Source organism: Glycine soja, chromosome 18, assembly GCF_004193775.1.
Source record: "Glycine soja cultivar W05 chromosome 18, ASM419377v2, whole genome shotgun sequence".
In the NCBI taxonomy this organism is placed as follows: Eukaryota; Viridiplantae; Streptophyta; class Magnoliopsida; order Fabales; family Fabaceae; genus Glycine; species Glycine soja.
Genome location: NC_041019.1, coordinates 50,071,081 through 50,094,518, shown reverse-complemented (window position 1 = coordinate 50,094,518; position 23,438 = coordinate 50,071,081). Strand labels below are relative to the sequence as shown.

Below are 23,438 nucleotides of genomic sequence, written 5' to 3'. Positions count from 1 at the left end.
ATTTTTAGTGGTTTTGGATCTAATTCCCTTAAGTAATAAATTTTGATTTTGAGTCTTATGAATTGAAAAAATGTAATTAAAAGGAGAGATCCTATTAAATTTGATTAATCAATTTTTTGACAAAAATTAATTATCAATAGAATTAAATACTTCACACAAATGATGATATAAAAAAAAATCTCGTACCTTGTTAGCATTAAAACTAATTATGTCAGCGTTGGGCCAAATGGCTAAATGGACTAAATTAGGCATGAAGCATTCCAAAATTGGGGCCAGTTAGTTGAGAGAGGGAGACAATTGCACGAAAAACTCAAATGTTTTGTTTGATAGTGAGAAGATAAATAGAGTGGATAGAAATAAATGGATGAGTAAAAATAGATGAAAAATAAATTAAAAATGAAAGATGTTTAATTGAAGAAAAATTAATAAAAAAATGAATATATAGAGAAATTAATGAAAATAAGTGAAAAATAAAATAATAAAAAACATATGTGCTCATGTTTTAATTCTTTCCTCCCTCTTTCTATTATATCAAATATATCTAATTATTTTCATATCTTTTCTCATCTTTCCCCTCCAACCAAACAAGCCGAAAGTGAGAATATGAAGAGTTATTTTTGAGGAAATTTTAGACAATTACCTATGATATGGCATGCACCCATGATCGTCTCAAAAAAGGAAAACGACGGTAATTATTTTTAGGAAAAATAGTTGATGTTTGTGTTTCATAGAAATAGAAACATAAATTGGAGAATTCCTAATGTAAACTACCAAATCAGTACGAATTATTTCAATTGCTTACATTTTCTATAGCTTTTTATTTACAATTCAACCATTTATAAAATTCTTTACAGCATTTCAATTAGGAGTAATGTAACCGATATTCTTCTAGTCATACAAATGTCAAAAAAGTCTCAAAAAAACGAATTGAAAAACTTAATTAAAAAACAAAGTTTATCTTTCACACGACTAATCCGGTTTCATTTGGGATCAACATAATTTTTTTATGGATTGAGCTCCTCTTTAGTGACTTAAATTTATTCATGTTTGGGTTTATCTCTCTCCTATTAGTAATTTTCAATACTAGAGAAAAAATATATTTTTATATGCCGGTGAGACCTAATCACATACGTAAATTATGATAATATATGCTTCTTTACACAATTGAAGAATAAATACACAACATATAAAAATGAAAATTATGAGCTAACCAAACACCATGTATAATTGCAGTGTCAAATCTCTCAAGTTTTCATGACACAATATATGTTAAGAATAGTTGGATATCGGTAATTTATGAACATAATAAGTATTTATAGTTGGATAGATCACCCCAATTTTTAAGAAGACTTTTTGAATGTTTTTACTGTTGTATAAAATTTAATAATATACTATTTAATATTTTAGGTTTTACTTACCAGTTAATTTCTTCCGGTACTGATGGTACTGCTGACCACAGCCACTTTCAATTTGAAAGACATGACCTGTCCGAATCTTGTCAGACTCGAGTGAAGGCAAACTTTGTTTAGACACTTTTTCTTGAGTCATCCTATTATTTTGGAAACAAAGTCTATTGTTAGTTGGAATCAATGTTTTCTTACTCTGACTCTCTCTCTCTTCTATCTTTTTAATGTAACCCAATCCATCTTTCTCCTTTACTTGGATAACTTATAAATTTATATTACTTTCACTTGACCAAGTTTATGCTTAATTTGTCAAACAAATAAGTTATCAAAAAACATGAAAGAACAACAACAAAAAATAGTATAAAAAGTCATAGAAAAAAAAAACATTTATCTCTCTAATATGTATGTAACAATTTGCCTAGTAAGATTGGGACCAATGGACCATCCTCTCCCTACTACTATTTATTACCAAAAATGAAAAGAAAAATATTCGTTTCTATTTAATTAAAAAATCCAAAAAAAGAAAATAGTAAAAAAATTTCCTCCATTCTGCTAGCCTTCTTAAGAAAATACTATTCTGATTTATTTTTTCTTCTTCTTTAGTTTGGTTTCTTTCTATGGAGAAAGACTGAAAATACACACATGACCTGTAGGAGGAAGGAATCAAAGTCAATGACAAAGAGCAAAAGAAAACGCTGTATTTTTCTATTTTATTGCTTAAAACATCTTAGGATTCTTCTCCTACGGCCAACTGAGTCAGAAGCAGTGAATCATTCAGTTAAAATAATGGCCCACCTTGCATTGTCTTGTTGTGGTTGTGGACACTTCTATCGCACACCCCTTTTTTTCCCTACTCTGCCCCTACCATCTTTTGTTTTATCTTTAATATTAAAAAACTTATTAGACTTGCCTCACTTTTTGCCCCCCATTGATCTTAATTAGGTAATTAGTAACTGTATCAATTTATGAGAGAGAAAAAAGAAAATATTTATTAGTGGGCTTGGTGGGAAAGAAATAAGAATTGAATTTGGAAAAGGTTTCAAAGTCCTTGAATTAGTTATGCGTCAAATTTATAGGTCCATAGGTAACTTTATGCGTTGTATTTTATTTTATTAATGCTGGGTGTGTAGATAGGTTTATATATCCTTATCACATACAACATCTCGAGCAATATAAATTCAAAATTATTAAAAGAATGAAAAAAATTAGGTAAATAGGATCGGAATTGGTATCGATTTAGGAGGGATATACTCAAACAAAAAAGTAACAGGGGAGCATTCATACTGCCTAATAATTTATTGTGAATTATGACTTGAAGCTCATCGTAGAAGGGAGTCAAAAGGTTGTTGACAACCTTTCCTAGACCTAAAAATATTAAGGAAAAAAAAGGGTAAAAGAGAAATTTAGACAGTTCTCGAAAACCTATATATATATATATATATATTTACAGGCTTGCCAAACAAAAAATAAAAATAACCAATATATTAAAAAGAAGAAAAAGACAGAATGCAAAGATTGGCAATTGATACTATAAAATAAAAAATTAATAAAATGGAATGGTTTAGACTTTAGAGTGAGTAGAGACAATGTATTCCACACCATCCTCGTTCCATATAGGGTCAAGTAATAGTATGGAGCAAAAACAAGATTGGTTCTAAGTTCTAACAACACCATATAGGGTTATAGGTAGGTGCAAATGCATTATGCAGTGCAAAGTCAAAATTAATGAAACGGTTGCTGTCTTACGAGAAATAATCAGCAACCTTGTTATATATATATATATATATGGATGACATTAAATCACATTAACCACATTTTCGTAGCAAAAACCGATAATTTGGAAAATAAAAATTAAAAATAATTCAGCTGACAAAATAAGAAGGGTGTTCAATCAAAATTGAGAGGGAACAGAATCCGACCGCAATTATAGCATTATTCAACATAAGAACAAGAATTTTGTAACATTATTCAAATGGGACTTATTATAATGCTAATATAAAAATAATGTGGAACAATAAGGATTGCATTGGACCTTCAAAACGACGTAGTTGTAGGTATGTATGTGTATGGTGTGGTAGATTTTTTCTAAGAGAGTGTACAGTGTTATGGTCCAGCTAAGACCGCGTTGGCAAACATCATTATCGTTGGCCATTGATTCATTCACATTTTTTTTCTGATTTTCCATTCTCTCTTCTCCCAAATTAAACCTTATTATGCCTTTAGAAAATAATATACATACAATTAGTACATAGTAGTATTTGCATACACACACATTAGATTGATTAGATTACAACCTATGATTCTCTGCATGCCTAACACGCGTCTCCACCTGTTGTTGTTTTGCTGTACCCTATACCCTTTACATTGTAGCACTCAAACCAAACCTACGTTACCTTGGCCATTTCACTTCACTGTTACTACTACTTTTTGAGAAAAGAGCTTGTACAGCTTAATATTCTCATTTAACCATGGTTTATTATATAAGATAAATTCGTTAATTTTATGATTATTAATTTAAAAGTTATGTTAATAATTAAATAATAGTATGAAATTATTTTATTTTGTGATCATTAAATTTTTACTTCTTTTTTAATTACAACTATTACTAAAAGCAGAAAATTAACTGATATAATATTATTATAATTTATCTGGTAATATCATATTTAATTTGAATAAGATTGTTTTTTTATAAAAAAATGTTATAAAATTTTAAACTGATCATTGATATTATAAAATATATTACTCTTTGTTCATGTTTATAAGACATAGTAACTTTTTTTTATCTTTTATTATAAGATTTTATTTCATCTCTTTTTTGTATTAATTAATTTTTTATAAAAATATTTTAAATTATCTTTTTTTGTCTCCTATGAAGATTGGAAAAAATGAATAATTTTTCAATAAAATTAAAAATATATTATAATTATAGATAAATTTAATTTTAATAATTGTTTCTTAGGAACAAATACAGTATTATTTAATTATAATTATATATATATATAATAAATTTATTAATTTTTATAATAATATTTTCTGTATAACTGCATGACGGTTATACTCTGAAAAAAATACTCCATTCCAGTTCCTCGGCCGCTGAATTTTTTTTTTACTGCCACAAACAAATCTAGTAACCTTTTTACTGCGGAAACTTTAGCTGATACTGTTGTTTCCTTATAAAGATCCCCGTCCATTTCAGTACACTGTCTTTCACTTTATACATATATATATATATATATATATATATATACATATATATATATATATATATATATATATATATAGTTTTACAAGGCAGCATGTGAACAAGGAAAATATATTATTATAGAAAAGAAAGGAAAAAAATGAGAAATATTTAAGACTATAGAGAGAAAAAAAAAGGAAAGAAAAGGAAAAAGGAAATAAATAATTATTTGTTGCTTCCTTTTGTGTAAAAATTCAGAGAGAACTGTCCACCCTTTTTCGTTTTTCTCCTTATTACAGACCCCCCTTAATTGATGGTGCTCTGTATCCCCTTTTTCTTCTGCAAGAACTACACCAACTAAAACCTCCTTCTTCTTTTTTTTTTTGGAGGCTGGTGTGTGTTTTTCTTTTTCTTCTTCTTCTTCTTCCAATCCTTAAGGAAAAAAACTAAAGAAAAAAAAGTGAGCCATGTCAGGCTTGTATAATCCCAACTTCTCTCCTGCTAGAGCAGCTTCTCCTCAGATTAGGAGCAATCCAGAAGTGGACAGGTGAGTTGGTTTCTCTTTCTTGTGATGTTCTTTTTTAAGATCAAAACTAAAAAACAAAAAGCAAAGACACAATCTTGGACTATTGGTGAAACACCCTTTGGATTTGGCCTTGTCTGTTTGATTTGTTTTAGATGAATTTGTGTGCTTTTGATTCATAGAAGAAAAGGGTGTTTTTTTTTATTTTTTTGCAGTCAGTACCTATCAGAGTTGCTGGCAGAACATCAGAAGCTTGGACCCTTCATGCAAGTGCTTCCCATATGCAGCCGCCTCCTAAATCAAGGTCTAGCTCTTCCTGTTTGTGGATCTATCACTTCTTGTTTTTGCACTCTTGTTGTTTATGGAGGCATGTTTGGTGTGTGTGTGCCAGATCGTGTCACAAAGCTTTCTTTTTTTTTTTTTTATCTCTGTCAAAAGCCTTGGACAATAGACACCAACTATAGTGTTGATCGTGCATTGATTCCTCTTCTTGCCATCTATCATCATTGTCGTGGCACCATTCCCTTCTCACTTCACTTGATGCTGATGTTTTTTTTCATAAGGGGAAATGCAAATTGAACTAAACTTTTTTGGGATGTATCACGTATTGGATGGTGTCTGAATGTTGTTGGATGAAATGTAGCTTCATAGTGTTAACCTTACGCAACCGGGGATGAATTTGATGGTAAGATATGATGTTTCTGTGATTTTCATAGTGCTGAATGGTATCTACTCGTGGGATTAGTTTGAATTTGAACAGATTGTGATTTTGAGGACTTGAGGAAAATCACATGCTTGCAAAGCATGTACTCTTGAAGGTGTTCTCAAAGAAAGGAATTGAATGTGCCTGATTTGAAGTGTTTGGCATGGCTTTTCATGTTTGGAGAAGAGCTTGGTTTGTAATTAACATGTAGAATGCTGGTGCCATAAACATTGGGACTGTTGACTTCAGTAGACCTTCTTCCACACAGAAATTTAGGGCCTGTCTATTTGCTCCCTTTATCAATGAGATCAAGTAGACAGCCTCCTGTAAGATTGCAAATAAGCCAGGCCTTTTAACTGCTGTCTGATAATATAGGACTTTGGTCTTATTTGGATAAATTTCTCCGTAAGTACTTATAGGAGAAGAAATAAAAAGGTAAAATGAATTGAGTTTCTTTCATAAACTAAAATCAACTTATGCACTTCTGCTTTCGCAGAAGTTAGATGAGAGAACTTCTATAAAAGTTAAGTGCATAGGTTGATTTTAGCTTGTGACTTGTGAGAGAAGCTCAATTCATTTTACCTTCTTATTTTTTTTCTCCTATAAGTGTTATGGAGAAGTTTATCCAAACAAGACATTTGTTTGATATAGTTTATTTTCTGAGATAAAATTATCACACTTGATTACTCTTTAAAAGTATCCTTCTCCATTCATTTCTTATGACAGTATGCATTGATTTCTCATTTCAATGTTTCTTTATGTGCAGAAATATTAAGGGTTTCTGGAATGTTGTCCAATCAAGGTTTTGGTGACTTTGATAGACTGCGACATAGAAGCCCTAGTCCTATGGCTTCTTCAAACCTTATGTCCAATGTCAGTGGGACTGGGTTGGGTGGATGGAATAGTCTCCAGCAAGAGGTGACTGCTTTTAGATTATTAATTGTTGCATCTGAACTTTATATCCTTAATTTTTCATTATATTTTTTGAGTATATCATTTTTATGTGTAGATGCAAATTCAACTACTATGTTGTAGTAGTTGTTATAAATGCCTACAAGGCTTGTCTAGTCTAATTCCTAACATTGGATTTTAAAAAAAAAAATCATTATCTATTCCTTGTATTCAGCATCAATAACAACCAAGCCTTATTCCGGCTAAGTGGCCTTGACTAAATGGATTATATGTTGCTGTAATTCTCAATCTTGAATAATCTATTTATGAAGTCTCATGTACCCTAAATCCTTGTATTGACTCTTTCATAATAAAAATAGTATTAAACTAATAATACAGTACCATAAGATGAGGAGGTTTACGGCCACAGCACTTGCAAGATCTTCTCTTTTGTTCTTCAAAGCAGTTTCTTGAAAAACAGGTCTGACATGAGATGGGTTGCTTGACCGCTTAGTCTGAAATAGTGGAAAATAATGAAAGTCAAGGAATGCTAAATGACAGGGGAGGGCACTACTGAAGTTTAAACCTGTACATTTGTTAGAAATTTCAAACATAAGAATAAAACCAAACATTTGACGAAAGTGTGTGCGTACATTTGTGAGTCTTATTTTGATCAAAGATACATTTTGTTAGAGAAGAGTACAAGACTAGAGGATAAGATATCCTCCTAAAAGAGACCCAAAAAGGCCAACGAAATAATTTCATTTAAGCTCTGTCTTGGCATACCCACCAAAGGTGCACTCCTTTAAAATATCCGTTAGCTGAGCACTATAAAAATTTAAGAAAATCTCTTAATCCAATAAAATATGCCAATGCAAGTAACTGACCATGAAAAGTTTTAGCATTCCTCTCCATCCATAGCCACAAAATAGCAGCAAATGTTGCATGTTGCCAAAGACCCTTGCCTTCCTTATATCTCCCAAGGTTCTAAAATGAGAAAAAGCAAATGCTTCAAACTCGTGCTCAGTCCCAACATTCACCAAAAATACCGAAAAGACCAAAAGCCTTACACCATAAATAATCCCACAGAAATAAAAATCTGATTTTCACATAGTGAGAGAAATGTATAACGTGGACTTATCCAAATAAAGGATTCAGGCTTCAAAAGGGACATAAAGGTGATAAAAAGAAAAAGCTGTCTGTGTTTAGAGATTGGTTGAGGAATTGAGAGTAAGATTTACAGGTAAAGGCTCCAAAGGGTTCTAAAGAAGAAATTCTCCTATCTCTAGACTCTAGCAAAGGAGTTTAACAAAATAGGCCAAACAAACCAATAGGTGCTTTATACTCCACATTTAGGCTTGTCTTTAGGTAAACAAGTTAATTAAGTGCTTATCATGTAAGTGCTTATGTATAGGTTGTTTTTGTAATAAAAAAGGATGCCTGATACAAAAGCTTAGACTCTGTTTGAATAAGATTCAAGCAAACTAAGGGATTGAGTCTTCTCTTCTACCAATAATTTTGTACTGCTAGTGCTAACAATTTCATGAAGTCAATGAATGCCTTCCTTGTGTAAATAAAATAATATAAGCCATGATACAACAACAAAAAAAGCCTTGTTCCCACTAGGTGAGGACACCTACATGAATCACACAATACCATTGGGTTCAGTTAATGACTAAATTCTCAACGATATTAAATTTACCATGAGATCCCTCTTCACAATTTATTTTTGATCTCCTCCCTTTTCACTGGGCTAAAATCCATTCAATTTACTCTCCTCACTTGTACTTCCACTGACATTTCTTTACACGTGTCCAAATTACCTTAACTAATTTTCTATCATCTTCTCCTCATTTGGTGTCACACCAACATCTCTTTGTATACAATAATTTCACATGTTGTCCTTTCTTGTGTGGTCACACATTTATCTTAACATTCTTGTTTCTGCTACTCCCATCTTAACATAAGCCATGATTGGCAACATAAAATCTGATTGGTGGTATACTAATGTTATTATCCTTGAAAAGTAAAGTTGTAGACTGTCTGACTTGCAGAAAAGTTTGACAGTTGCCTCTTCCAGTGCCTTTCTGCATATTGATCTGTTTCCCTCTCATTCATTTCAAACTTAAAGAATTTCCTGATTTGCCAATTCCTGGGATTGAAAATGCTAGTTGCTCACTGGTTTATGTTTTTATAACAAAAGATTTTATCATTTATTCTTGTCATTTACCATTGTTATTTCTACCTTAAAAAAACCATTATCTTTTCTAACTTTCATATATTAACATTACTTTCTCTGCGAAAAGCAGAGATTATGTGGACCCCCTGGAATGACGATGGACTGGCAAAGTGCTCCTGCAAGTCCTAGTTCGTTCACTGTTAAGAGAATCTTGCGCTTGGAAATTCCAGTAGATACATATCCCAATGTAAGCTTTTATATAACTGATATAAAGTCATATTTGATAACTTAATCAGACAGCTATTTTTCATCTTTTCTGGAACCGAAAGCTCTATCAACTGTAAGTAATAAAACTATGTTTCTCCTTATTGCATCAGTTCAATTTTGTTGGAAGACTTCTGGGCCCTAGAGGCAATTCTTTGAAACGGGTAGAAGCTACAACTGGTTGTCGTGTGTATATTAGAGGAAAAGGATCGATAAAGGATCCAGACAAGGTAATGAAGACAAACATAATTTTCCAGATCTTATTTGCAAATTGCCTAAAATTTATGGTGCATCCATGAATGATCTGTATACTCATTCATACTTGTGTCAACTGAGATTATATTGATTTTTTTATTTTAAGGAAGAGAAATTACGAGGAAGACCAGGTTATGAGCATCTCAATGAACCACTGCACATTTTGATTGAGGCTGAATTACCTGCTAATGTTGTTGACATAAGGCTCAGGCAGGCTCAGGAAATTATTGAAGAACTGCTCAAGCCTGTGGTATGCTCATCACCCTATATCTTTTTGTGTTATGCAGGGTGTACTAGCTGCTGTTCAACTTCACTTTTCTGAACAGAGAACATACAGAGGCAATTGAATATAAAAATGCATCTTATCTTTACCGTTCTTAACTTGTAATTTGGATGGTTATTATCTTTGCACATGCCACCATTTACTTGTTTGAAGTGATGAAGAGCAGTATACACGCTTGATTTTAGTAAAGTAGATGAGTAGGTAACAATACATATATGAAGCCCACATACTTCAATACAACACAGGTACAATACAAGGATATGGGAAATTCATAAGAATTCAAGAAACGTTATGGCCTAGATAACATAAGTTTATTTTAAAAACATTTTACATAGACATGTTGTAAAGAGACTTAATCATTTCTCTTTCATGCAAGACCATATTTGTAGATGATGATCACAATTGGCAAAAAAGATGCTTCCTGATCTCAACAAAAAAGTGTAGTTACATATCTTTTTCCATTGTCTATGTCAAAATATATATTTTTTTCCTTATAAATATGTCACAAAAAAAATTACTTGTGTAAAGTTTGTTTTGTATGAGAGGAGAAAAGAAGCATTGGGGGATGTTGAAACATAGTTGTTTTAAGTAAAAAAAAAAATCTAGGCATTGTATTGGTGTTGGATATGCAAATGACATTTTCCACCTGCATTTTATTTTCAGAAGTGTGTCATGCACTTTGCATGTTGGTTGATTTATTAGGATTGTTGAAATTTGATTATTTACTTTTTGCCTTTCATTGTTTCCTAAAGTATTCTGTCAAAATTACTCTAAAGGACTTCTCACTCTCCAAATGTGGAGAACATCTTAAAATGCTGTAAAAATTAATCATTTCACTAGTTGGTTTGTAGATCAATGTTTTTTGCTGCACACCCATTTTCTTCATGCAAGTCGGGAGCAGTGACATTTTCCATAGGCTAGACAATTTGCTGATTCATCTAGGTGGTTAATTTTTCATTTTGTGTTGGATGTCCACGTTTGATATGCAGGATGAATCACAGGACTATATCAAGAGGCAGCAGTTGCGTGAACTCGCCATGCTGAATTCAAATTTCAGAGAAGAGAGTCCCGGGCCCAGTGGTAGTGTGTCCCCATTCAACTCTAGTGGAATGAAACGTGCAAAGACGGGTCGCTGAAAGTTGTCCTTGATTGATGGTGTAGATGATGAGTATCGTGGTCCTCCAGCTATTGATTGCTGGGAATATCTTCCAGTACATGTCTCATTCAATGCAAGCTATAAAAGAATAGGCTAACAATTCTTGCTGGTTAGCACTCTGGTGGTTTTTCCTTCCCCTTTGTCCCTACCTTTTTCTTTTTGAACAGACAGGAGACAAAGCTGGAATGAAGAATTTTTAAAAGAGAACAATTATATAGTTGGGGTATTGAGAATAGGTTTGTTCAAACCAACCCTTTTTTTTTCTCCCTTGCAAACTTAATACATTCATTGGATTTATTCATGCGTCAGTTACTTTTTGAGAAGTGTGGAATATATACATATGATGGTTGGTGGTGATGAAGTTTTAGGTCCTATGACAATGCAGTGTTTATTGGCATGTGACATTGTCAAAGTCTCATGGTATTTTAATATTTATTATAAGTTAGCATAGGCTGGATTCTTTTTAGTTGTTTGTCACAGGCATTTGTATTCTCTTCGGAGGACTATGCACTGTAGTTGGAATGATGCATGCCAGATAAACTTCTTACCATGTACCATTAAAGAACAAATGTGGTATTTGTTTATATAGAATGGTACATATAAATCTTATGCAAATTATTTGATTTTTGCCATCCTATTGAACGGAGATGGATAGGGATATTTTTTTGTTCCTTTTTCATTGTTAACTTCAGTAACATTAAACAGAAGTCACAATGGACACTAAATTGGCCTACTAAGAAATGTGGCTTTTGCACATCCTTTGAAGCTCAACTGAGGGATATTTTGAAGGGACTGAAACTTCTTCACTTGGAGCATATCTGCCAAGTTGAGATGTTTGACATAACTTCTGGTGCCTAATAATATGGTCAATGGAACATATTTAAAGTTGGCCCCAGAGATAATGGGAGGTAGGTAATGCTTAAATGCATGCAACCTTTTTCTTGTCTTCATCTTCTTGGGCTCTTGCATTGTTTTCATCAAATGATAAACAACACAAATTTATCTCTAAAAAAATATTGATAAATAAAGTTTAACATTACATTAACTACTTAAATATCTCTATGCAAGTTTCATTAATAATAACACCAAAGCTTGAATTGAGATGATATCAATTATATAGACTCAAATCTTTGTACTTTTCAAGTCACTTGATGAATGATGAATGATGAATGAATGCCTTTGATGACTTGACGATTAGCAAGTCAAAGAGTGATATGGTGACAAAAGCATGAGGGAGTACTTGTAATTTTTATTACCACATTTATTATTTGATAAAATTTACGTATTTCATTAGATAATACATAAAATTTATTGAATAAAGGGTGAGACTAACATTATTTAATGGATTTTACATGAAGTTTAGCTTAATAATAAAAATTATGTTAAATAGCGATTTATATTAACAGAATCTGTGGGTAGAGGAATTGTCTTTTAATTTGTTCTTTACTTCTTACTGTATGGATGTTTGTAGGTCTAATTTCAAATCTAAAATAAAGTTAATTTGTGTTTGGTTATAATTATAAAAACATTTTTAAAATAAAATTGAGTTTTTTTTTAACTTATCTAGGATGTGTTTTGTTTGCCATTAGAAAATTGATTTTAGATTTAGAATTAATTTTAGATTTATTTTTATATGTTTGGTTTCATGTTACAAAATAAAATTTGATTTTAAATTCAGAATTGATTATGAACTAAATTAATTTTTTAAGTAATTTTTGCGTTGGATTAACAAATTTATATTAATTTTACTTTTAATTTAATTTTATAATAAAAATATCCAAACTTAAATCATATCATTTCCAACTTAATTTTAACCGAATCAATTCATTTAAACTTAATTTTGTGTAGAGACATACACTTAGATATGGTAATGTTTTTGTAATCTAGATTTTTTTTTTTATACAAAATTACTCCCGCTTCTCAAGAGATGAACATGATAAAATAATATGTTTGTCATTTCAAATTATTTTAAAAGGATGATTGGTTTTGTACAAATAATAGGCTTTGTTTTTTCCTATCTAATTTCTCTCTCTTTTACCTCATGGTTATTTAAAGAAGTAGGTACAAATCATTAATTTCTAAAAAAAAAAACCCAGAAAATTGCTTTTCCTATTCTAATTCTAAAAAAAAAGTTTTCTAAACACCTTACATTTTTTTTAAGTGTAACTATTTTAAGAAATAAGGCTTAAATATGTTTCCTCAAATATGAATCACTTTATTTTTGGTCCCTTAAATTTAAATTTTTTCTTTTAGTCCCTTGATTTTTAAAAAATATTCTTTTTAGTCATTTTTCATAAATAAAAAAATTAACATCCCAGTTACACCAAAATCAATTTGAGATTTTTTTTAGGGAGAGAGACTAAAAGAAATATTTACTAAAATTAAGGGACTAAAAAAATTTAAATATTTGAAACAAAAAAAAAGTGAATCAAATTTAAGAAATTAAATACATATTTAAATCAAATTTAAAAAAGCACTCATAGTCATTCAAAATGTTCATAAACTAGAGGAAGATAGACTCTATTCCACTCTATATTGAAAAAAAAAGAAAGAGATGATGGTGGTTAAAAAGGAAATGAAAGTGTGCAATTATTTTGAAATTGGACTTTATATGCTGTTAGTGGGGGTGGTTTTTTATATGATGTTAAAACATAATAATGGTTTAGTTTATAATGTTTGTTGAGGGGTAAAATAGTCCAAAAATTGTGGAGAGAAAAAGTGGATATCACAATTATAATCGTTATAATTTCATTTTGATTTTTTTCCAATTCAAAATAATTGTTATCCTATATGTATGGGTTGATCAAGCAAACTTGAGGTTTGTTTGAAAAACTATAGTGGGAAAGATAATTTTTAGAATTTTTTTATGAGACAAATATCTTTCAAGGAAAACAACACACAGGTAGGTAAGAAGAAATAATTCAATTCTTATAAAATTTTAAAGATATTTTAGTTAGTTTCTTGAATCCAAAGTAAGAAAAAATCAAATCAAATTCTCCCCCCTCAAGGAATTAGATGGACACTGAGTTTGCTTTAGGAGGATAAGTGACAAGAATAAAAATAAAAGATTAATTCAATTATATATTGGTTATTCACATATTAACGAGTTAATGACTCACTAATACTAATTTGGAACATCTAGAAATATTATAGAATGACTCCCTATTTCTTCAAACTTCTAAACAATGATTGTGTATTTCTGAAATCGAATTAAAACAATTTCATATTAAATCAACAACGTTTGAATTAAAGTAGAATTACACAGAGGTTTAATTACAATTAGATATGCCTTAATTATAATTATTTCTACTAGATTGTTTGTTCATTTTCACAAACTTTCTTGACGTATAATATTGGAATTGAATTAAAATAGATAATTTTAAATCAACAATGTTCAAATTAAAGTAAAATTTTACAGAGGTCTAATTATAGTTAGATATGACTAATTACAATGATTCCTACAAGACTGGTGGTTTCTAAATCAAACACTTTTCAAAATAGGTCCATTTGGATCAATCTTACACACACTTGGCAAACTTGCCTATTGAGGCATCAACTTTAAGCACTCTACTGACTATTGTTACAAGCATTAAAATATCACTTTCATCTTAATACTCGATACTTAAACTTAGAAATTGTATCACACCCATGTGTTATCAATTTTTACCTCGGAAGAAACAAAATCTGGAACTTATAGATTAACCACAAGTAATGATCAAAGATAATCCACAAACCCTCACCGGTAACTTTTTCCTTGTCCTCCACAAGATCGAATTTTACCATATATTATCCATGTCCAAACATCTACTGCAACAATATCCCTTGATGACTTTCAAACAGTCATGAAATGAACTCTCAAAGAATAAAAACTAAGTTTTCCCCTAATTACGTCATAATAATTATATTCTTCCAAAGTAATCACAACTTCTTTAGGCTTCAAATGATCACCATCCTCAAGCTCAATCCTAAACATACATTCACTATTAAATACACCAATCCTTTTACGAAATGATGCTTGTTGACCAAGTACCTTGTCAGAAAAGGAGACCTCATGTTGAGCAGCACCTCCCCCATCAGGAAGTTCAAGAGAAAGAAAAGAGCTTTGGTGCATCATCTTTCTCAATGTATCTCCCATCTCTTAGATAGTTTTAAAATATTTTAATTATTTTTAAAGTAAATAATAAATAGTTATCTATTTCAATATAATAATTTTTTAATGAATGGTTTTCATTGTATCCTTTAAGCCATTCCTGTGACATTTTCCTTTTTTTCTTTTGTGTGTCCGGAATGGGAGGGACAACGTCCCTAAGACCTGAGATCAATTAGCCGTCACTAGGCTTTTGCTTTGTGCATCCAGTATTTTTTTGAAATTCCATAAATACCCATAATTGCTTCTTTTTCTTCCTTTTGCCTTCTTCACTCATTCATTATGTTGCTTTCTTCGCATTCATTCATTCTCATGAGAGGAGAGGTCCTTCGTTGTTGTGTTCGCTTTGGTCGAGGTGCAAGTGTCATGGTGGTTCGTCGACAAGTGCTGGTTGGTGTGGTTGTTAACGACGGAGGTAAGGTACTACAAGTTCGATCAAGTTTTTTTAGCATAAAACTTATGAATTGACAATCCGTAAGTTATATAAAATTTACGGATCGGTAATTTGTAAGTTTTATTTTTTTTACTTTTTTATTTTTTTAAAACTAATTAGTATTATTATTTAAATATTTTAAGATACGTATAGTTTCATAATTCATTTGTACCTTTTAGTTTTTATAGTTTGAAAGTGATATTTATTTTAAAATAATTCAGACTTTTATTTTATTTTAGTCGTTTATTTTAAAAAAAAATTAATCCTTATAATTTTATGAATTACAATTAAGTAAAAAAATATTAGCAACTCATTCATAAGTAATTTATCACAATATACTTTGTAATAAAAAAGAGTTAATATCTATAACTAATTTGTAGGTAATTACTTATGTATATTTTTTTGTAGCAAGGACTAAAAGGTAAGTCCCTAAAAGAGTTGATAATTTTTTTGGTAGCTAATACTCAATGAGTATTTAAATATTTATAATATTTGTGTAAATATTATTAATTTGACTACTTTATGGAAGTCAAAAAATAATTATATTGTCATATATTAGTTTATGGATGTCTAAATTTATATATATATATATATATATATATATATATATATATATATATATATATATATATATATATATATGTGTGTGTGTGTGTGTGGTTATTAATTTTAATGTATTATATTATTAAATGTAGTAAAAAAATTAAAAATTGTGTGATAGTATGTGTATGGTGTGATTAGGGGTCATTTGTTTGTCATTGAATTTTTTTCAATGCTTTGTTAAGATGGACGAAGATAATGGATGCATGATAACATAATGTTTGAAAAAATTGATATGAATGAAGAAAATGAAGAGGAACTTGGTGTGAATGAAGAAAATGAAGAGGAATTTGGCGTGCATCAACATGTTAATTGTTCTGATACCTTAAATACTTCTCAGGTATTAATACGATTTTTTGTTGTTAAAGTAAGTAAATGAATGTCCCTTGAAGACTAAACATGTATGGATTGCATTGCAGGTGTTTGCTACCTATGATGATGTTTTGCATTAGGCTCAATCTGTTGCTTCTGATATTGGTTTTGTAGCAGTGATTATGAGGTCAGACCATAGTTGTCAAGACCGGGGAGCGGCTGACCCCAAAATTGGGATAGCGAGATAGCAGATAGCGGGATGACCGCTCTTGTAAAGTCTTTTTATATATGTTAAATAATTAATAATATGTATGTATATAAGTTCAAAAACAGAAAAATAACTTAATACATAGTTACTTAAACAAAAGTTAGTAGAAAGTCAAGCAAATAAAGGAAGCCTTAGTCCTTCTAACATAAAGCCTAAAGTAATTATAATAATAGACAAGTAGACATTAAAATTCAAATAGACAAATGCAAGTTTCTTAATACTAAATTACTAATCAGAATCTACATCCTCTTCAAGATCCAAATCATTGTGTTGTTGAAATCCATCACTCTCACTAGCATTAGAATTGTACTCTTCTTCCCCTTCATCTTCATTCTCTTCTTCCACTTCCACCACCTTTTTTCCTTTTTCATTTGTAGGTGCAAGTACAGCTGCTGCCTTGTTTATATGTGTTTGACTCCTTGTATTTTGTAAAGGTTCACCAGCCCCAGTTGCCTCAGCAACATCTAATCAATTCAAATCATCATCATCAAAAACCAAATCATTACCAGCTTCTTCTCCTTCCAATTCTCCCAATAACCACTCATTGCTATCATCAATATCATTTAAAGCAATAGGATCAATCACATCATGACACTTAAAGCGATCTAGAAGAGCTTGATTATACTTAACATAAACCAAATCTTGAAGCTTTTGGTGCTCAAGCCTACTTCTCTTCTTTGAGTGAATCTATAATAATTTAAAAAACATGAATGTTAGTTACTTAGTTTCAATTTCAGCTTCTAAAGTTTCATAATTTAAAAAAAAACATGAATGTTAGTTACTTACATGCTCAAAGGTACTCCAATTACTCTCACATCCTGATGAGCTACAAGTCAAACTTAGAACTTTAATGGCAATGGTTTGCAAGTGTGGTGTTTTTCCTCCATACAATTTCCACCACTCAGCTGTAAAATGCAATTCATATGCATTAGCATTTACACATATTATTAATTAATCATTCAAATTTATAAGTGTATTTTTCCACTTACCAGGAGATATTTCAGTCCTTGCTTTCATTGCTGCAGTCATACCAAACCTCTCCCCAGCCCTTTTATACACTAGCAATTGTTTGTGAACTTCAACTACAAAATCATCATCTTCACTAAGCTTATCAATACATTTGTAGAGGCCATCCACCACTTCATTATCACTGTCAATGTTTGGATTGGTGTAAAAGAACTTTGGATTTAGATAATAACCCGCTACATGCAAAGGGTGGTGAAGTTGGCAATCCCATCTTTTATCAATGATTGTAAGGAAATCCTTATACTTCCCTTCATTGTTATTGAAAGCTCTTTGAATTGCTTCTTTGGCCCTATCCATTACTTCATAAATGAAACCCATTGCAGGTTTTTTTTCATTATCCACCAACCTCAACACACTTACAAGAGGCCCCATTGCCTTTAAAGCATAAGCAGCATCATTCCAAAATGATGGCATAAGAACAACATCTGTTGCTTGCTTCCCCTTGGGCTCTTTAGCTGCCTTAGACTTCAACCATTCATCTGAAGTAAACATCCTTCTAAGATTGGCCTTTTGCTTATGCAATCTTTGCAAAGTTAAGAAAGTGGTAGCAAATCTTGTAACTCCATGTCTCACTAATTCAGTTTTTTGTGTGAATTTCCTCATGGTGTTCAAAGCCAATGTATGGTTGTAAATGTAGCCTACAAGCTTGATGCCTCTCTGTATAACCCTTTTTACTTTTGGGATCTTTCCAATATCTTCTAGCATCAAGTCAAGACAATGTGCAGCACATGGAGTCCAAAATATTTTTGGTCTCGTGACTTGTAAAATTTTACCTAAAAAGACCAAAATCAATAAACTTGTATGAGTAGTGTAACAATTAAAAGTTGTAACTACAAAAAAAAACTTAATTAAGTATGATTGAATTCTCACCCGCCAACACATAATTACTTCCATTGTCCGTCACCACTTGAATAACATTCTTTTCTCCAATCTCCTCAACAAAGCTATCCAAAAGCTCAAAGATCTTCTGACCAGTCTTCATGTATTCAGAAGCATCCACACTCCTCACAAATTGTGTTCCCAACGAACAATTTACCAAAAAGTTAATCAAAGTTCTATTCTTCCTATCCGTCCAACCATCTGACATAACTGAACACCCATATTTGATTCGCTCCTCCTCATGACCCCTCAATAAGCCCTTCGTGTATTCCAACTTTTTTTTAAGGAGTGGAACTCTCAATTCATGATAGCTTGGAGGCTTTAAATAAGGACCATAGGTTCCAATCGCCTCAATCATCAACTTGAAACTTTTTGATTTAGCAACATTGAATGGTATTCCATTCCTAAAAAAGAAACGAGCAATGTACTGAACTGCCCTGTCTCTTGCAGCCTTGTTATAAGTTTCATTTACACTTGATTGTCTCATGGTTTTTCCTAATTTGATACTTTCTTCAGGTGATTTGGAGAACAAAAAATCAATAGGGCCTTTTTTAGTTGTGATCCTCTTATTGGAAGCAGTTGAGGAGGCTTCATTTGATGTTGTTGGACGCTTTTTTCCACTTTTAAGTCTTGCAATCTCTAGGATCCCATCTTCCTCTTCCTCGTCTTCTTCTTGCATTGCCTCCATGTATGCTGCAGTTTCAGCTATTTTCTTCTCATAAGCAGCAATCATTTCTAATTTAACATCCTCCGGTACTTTTTTACAAGAACCTACATCTCCTTTTATTTGAAGTTGATGTCTTTTTGCTCTAGAAATTCCTCCCGTAGTCGTTTTGTGACAAAAATCACAGGTTACACTCTTCCTGTTATTTTTATCCTTTAAACTGTTCCATTTCCAAAAGGCATCTACCCTATCACCGATAGGCTTGAACAACGAAGACCCCTTTGAATTCAACATTCTAGTAGACTAAAGTCTAATGCACAGTAAGGAGACTAAAGCACTGCAACCAAATAAAAAATTACATAAAAAATTAAATGACCTGATTTTTGTTCCATATTTTTCTCAAAGTTTAACATGTCTTTTATCGACTAAAATTCTGCACTCTATTATGTAAATAAATAGTGTCAAACCATTCACAGTTACAGCCAAAGCCAAAAATTAATTAGTAAGTAACAAGGTAAAAATTAATCATCAAAAAATTAATTAATAAGTAACAAGGTAAAAATTAGTAAGTAACAAGGTAAAAATTAATCATCAAAAAATTAATTAGTAAGTAACAAGGTAAAAATTAACCATCAAAAAATTAATCATCATTCCTGTTATTTTTGACACAAACCATTCACAGTTACAGCCAACGCCAAAAATTAGTAAGTAACAAGGTAAAAATTAATTATCAAAAAATTAATTAGTAAGTAACAAGGTAAAAATTAATCATCAAAAAATTAATTAGTAAGTAACAAGGTAAAAATTAATTGACACAAACTATTCACAGCTACAGTCAACTCTTTTTAAATTCTTTGGCTTTCATTTTTTGCACACATGCATCAACAGGTGGATAACAACTATGGCTGAGACTGTTCCTCAATTTTTTATTGTTGATTCAATACTTTGCTAGTTGCTACGAGAATTCTAGAATCTAGCATATGTGGCAGTCACATGACAGGTGGTGGATAATAAGTTAATAACTACTTCATGCTTCACAAAAAAATGAATTAAATTCATATAAAATAAAAATCACAGTCACACAAAAAATCACAGTGCAGACACCCAAGAGGCCAAGACCCAACAGCAAGGTAAGACCAAAAAAATCCTCTTCGTTGTCTTCCTCACCTCAAGCAAGGGGTGGTGGCGCGACACAGTCGCAGGACGAAGACTCGTCGGGTTGCAGCTTTGCCGGGTGCAGAGTCGCCGGAGGGGGTCATCGGAGTCGCCGGACACAGTCGTCGGAGTCGCAGGTCGAGGTTGCAGTCGCAGCTTCAATGGAGACTAGGGTTTCTCGAGCCAGCCAAACAACAGATCGGGGAGGGAGCGAGACCTTGGCCAGGTAATACAAAAAAAAGCCAAAAATACCCTCACTTTCTCGCATTAAGTGAGGGCATTTTCGGCCATCACAAACGCGCGCGAAATTTTGCGTCCAGAACCCGCCCCGCGCCGCGCCGCGCCGCCGCTTTAGCGGCTGCGACGACCGCTACTCTAAACCGCCCCGCTTCTCCTGCCTTCATCGCGGTGGGGTGCCGCGACGGCCGCTATTAACAACATAGGGTCAGACATAGATATTGGTATTAGAGGAAGCACCTCATTTGTTTTAATTAGTTGTGAAAGGATTGGTCAGTATAGGATCATGAAGAAAGATTTAGTTCGAATAGTTACTGATAGTAAAAAATGTGGGTGTCCCTTTAAGTTGCGAGCGAAACTAGTGGTGGGAGGCAAATGATGAATGGTGAAGTTAATATATGGGAGTCACAATCATGCATTGACTAAGTCATTAGTTGGACATTCATATGCTAGTCGACTGACTAAGGATGAGAAGATTATTATTGGTGATATGACAAAGCCAATGGTCAAACCAAAAAATATTCTTCTAACATTGAAAAAGTATAATGCCAATAGTTATACAACAATCAAGCAAGTATACAATGCAAGTAATACACATCGTTCTTCCATAAGAGGTAATAATACTGAAATGCAACAACTAATGAAGCTTCTTGGACGAGATCAGTATATTCATTGGCATAGATTGAAGGATGAAGGTGTTGTATGTGATATATTCTGGAGTCATCATGATGCAGTCAAATTATCCAATGTCTGTAATTTGGTATTTCTCATAGATAATACCTACAAAAGAAACATGTATGATAACTTTTGTGCATAAGTGTATCTTGTAATTAAATCAATAAAAATTATTAGATTTTTCCTCTTTTATTGTTTCTTTTTGTGTGAATAATTATAATTTTAGCATCATCTAAGTTTTTGTCCATTAGGTGTTTAAATTGGTGAATTTATACTATTTTGGTGTTAGATTTGATGAAGAAACACAAAATAAAACTTGGGAGATAGGTTGAAGATCTAAAGATTCTCGCTCAGTGCGTCAGACACATCCAGTGCGTCGTAGTCGCTTAGCAAGCAACACTTTCTTAGCACACAAAAGTCACATTGAGAAGTCTGATATCACGTGAAGACATGCTTAGCGCGAGTTACAGGGTTAGCTCATGATCACCGACTCACTCGCTCAGTGCAGCAGTCGAGCTTAGCGCGAGGTCTTATAAAAATTAAGCAAATTGCGTCTTTAAAAGAGGAAGAAGGAAGAAAAATTAGGCATTCAAAAATTATTTCATTCTTCAGTTCTCATGAAAGTAGATAGCATCCCACATAGAGCTAAGACTAGGGTTCATGCAGGAATATGGGAAATCAACCCTTAGGAGTCATTCCTTCCGTCCATCTTCATTCTTCTCTACCCTCTTCTCTTCCCATCACCTTCTTGCAATTGTAAAGCTTCTCATGACAATTAGAAGCTAAATCCCCCTTTGTTGGGAGTCTAGAAACCAAACATTCTTGATGTAATGATTCTTACTATCTATTTAATGTTATTTCAATTTCATTGCCTCTTTTATGTGCTTAATTTCATTGATTGTGGTTTGATCACCCATATTCAAGGTATATTTTAGGATTTAGGCATTGGAAAATGTTTATCTCTTAAGAATTGGAAAAAGGCATCTAAATAATTCATCTTTAGGGATAAAATGACATTGTTTAGCCTATTTTATGCATCTTTGCAAATAATGCAATTTAACTAATTTGTTCTCTTAAGGGATTAGGAGAGGAATTAGGGAAATTAGGCTCTTTCATATGAGGGATCATGGTCAAAGTATATGAGTAGATGTAGGTGATAATTGGAATAATATTGAATAGAGAAAAATCATTAACATTACATTGAGAGTAGTTCTGATAGGCTAAGTCTCAACACCTCTATATTCTGAATCAACCTACGCTTCAAATGTTTGTTTTTTTTCCTTGCATGTTTTAGATAATTAGTGTAATTTTATGTCAATTTTATTTTTATTGTTCCTAATTACAATTATTTAAATTAATTAATTAATTGTCTGAGAATTGAATATACATCAATCTAAGTGCAAACAAAGTCCCTATGGACTCAACACTCAGACTTCCATTTTACTTTTCTATTTGGGACAATTTGGTGCACTTGCCAATGAGTTAACAAGGTACAGACTATCGTTACTTGACATTGTTGGTGTGACATCAACATAGATGACATTTTCTGCTATTTTTGCTTATTTGGAGGGAGAACGTGTAGATATTGTTGTTTGGGCTCCAGAACGATTTCGAAGTATTTTTCTCAGACGTGATGCACTCCCTGAAGTTATTGTTACCGACAGAGATCTAGCATTGATGAATGTAGTGAAAGCTATTTTCCCTAAGTCTACCAATTTGTTCTGTTAGTTTCACATTGATAAGAATGTAAAGACAAAATATAAAACCCTAGTTGGTAAAAAAAATGCATGGGATTATGTCATGAAAACCTGGGGAAGTTTGGTGGATTGTCCTTTTGAGCAAGACTTCGATGAGTGTCTTATAAAGTTTGAAATTTTTTGCTCACCATGACTAATGTTTGTTGACTATGTCAAGCAAACATGACTGATTTCCCATAAAGAAATATTTGTTAAAGCCTGGATGAATAAGGTGATGCATTTAGGAAATACAACAACTAACATGTATGAAAATTGAAAATATATTTTGGTGTTAGGGTTTAGGGTCTAATGGATAAAAAAAATTATTTTTATTTACTTGTTTGTTTATTTGAAATGCAGGATTGAGTCTGCTCATCAGGCCTTAAAGAGACTACTAATGAATAGCCTTTGAGACCTATGTGGGAAGCCATGAATAACAAGATCACGCTGTAACACACAAAAATT

The 23,438-nt window shown here is 32.0% G+C and overlaps 2 protein-coding genes across 2 annotated transcripts; one reads left to right on the top strand and one right to left on the bottom strand.

The window, feature by feature from the left end:
- Positions 1–4,837: 4,837 nt before the first annotated feature.
- LOC114396778 (KH domain-containing protein At2g38610-like) lies at positions 4,838–11,473 on the top strand. Its single transcript, XM_028358933.1, has 7 exons — positions 4,838–5,134; positions 5,326–5,414; positions 6,580–6,731; positions 9,014–9,130; positions 9,261–9,377; positions 9,509–9,652; positions 10,675–11,473. Exons 1-7 carry the CDS (start codon positions 5,055–5,057, stop codon positions 10,819–10,821), a joined length of 846 nt encoding a protein of 281 aa, XP_028214734.1. The 5' UTR covers positions 4,838–5,054; the 3' UTR covers positions 10,822–11,473.
- Positions 11,474–17,069: 5,596 nt separating this feature from the next.
- On the bottom strand, positions 17,070–19,239 carry LOC114397379. Its single transcript, XM_028359433.1, has 4 exons — positions 18,498–19,239; positions 17,591–18,400; positions 17,388–17,506; positions 17,070–17,288 (listed from the first exon to the last, which is right to left on the bottom strand). The coding sequence occupies exons 1-4, from the start codon at positions 19,237–19,239 to the stop codon at positions 17,070–17,072; spliced, it is 1,890 nt and encodes a 629-aa protein (XP_028215234.1).
- Between the last annotated feature and the right edge of the window lie 4,199 nt (positions 19,240–23,438).

What these genes read in the sequence shown, in the direction of transcription:
- LOC114396778 (XM_028358933.1), top strand. Translation starts at nt 5,055, where the DNA reads ATGTCAGGCTTGTATAATCCCAACTTCTCTCCTGCTAGAGCAGCTTCT. An exon ending in GGAATAGTCTCCAGCAAGAG is followed by an intron (nt 6,732 to 9,013) that starts GTGACTGCTTTT and finishes TGCGAAAAGCAG; the next exon opens with AGATTATGTGGACCCCCTGG. An exon ending in CAGTAGATACATATCCCAAT is followed by an intron (nt 9,131 to 9,260) that starts GTAAGCTTTTAT and finishes TTATTGCATCAG; the next exon opens with TTCAATTTTGTTGGAAGACT.
- LOC114397379 (XM_028359433.1), bottom strand. Translation starts at nt 19,239, where the DNA reads ATGATTGCTGCTTATGAGAAGAAAATAGCTGAAACTGCAGCATACATG. An exon ending in AAGTAATTATGTGTTGGCGG is followed by an intron (nt 18,401 to 18,497) that starts GTGAGAATTCAA and finishes TGGTCTTTTTAG; the next exon opens with GTAAAATTTTACAAGTCACG. An exon ending in AAGGACTGAAATATCTCCTG is followed by an intron (nt 17,507 to 17,590) that starts GTAAGTGGAAAA and finishes TGCATTTTACAG; the next exon opens with CTGAGTGGTGGAAATTGTAT.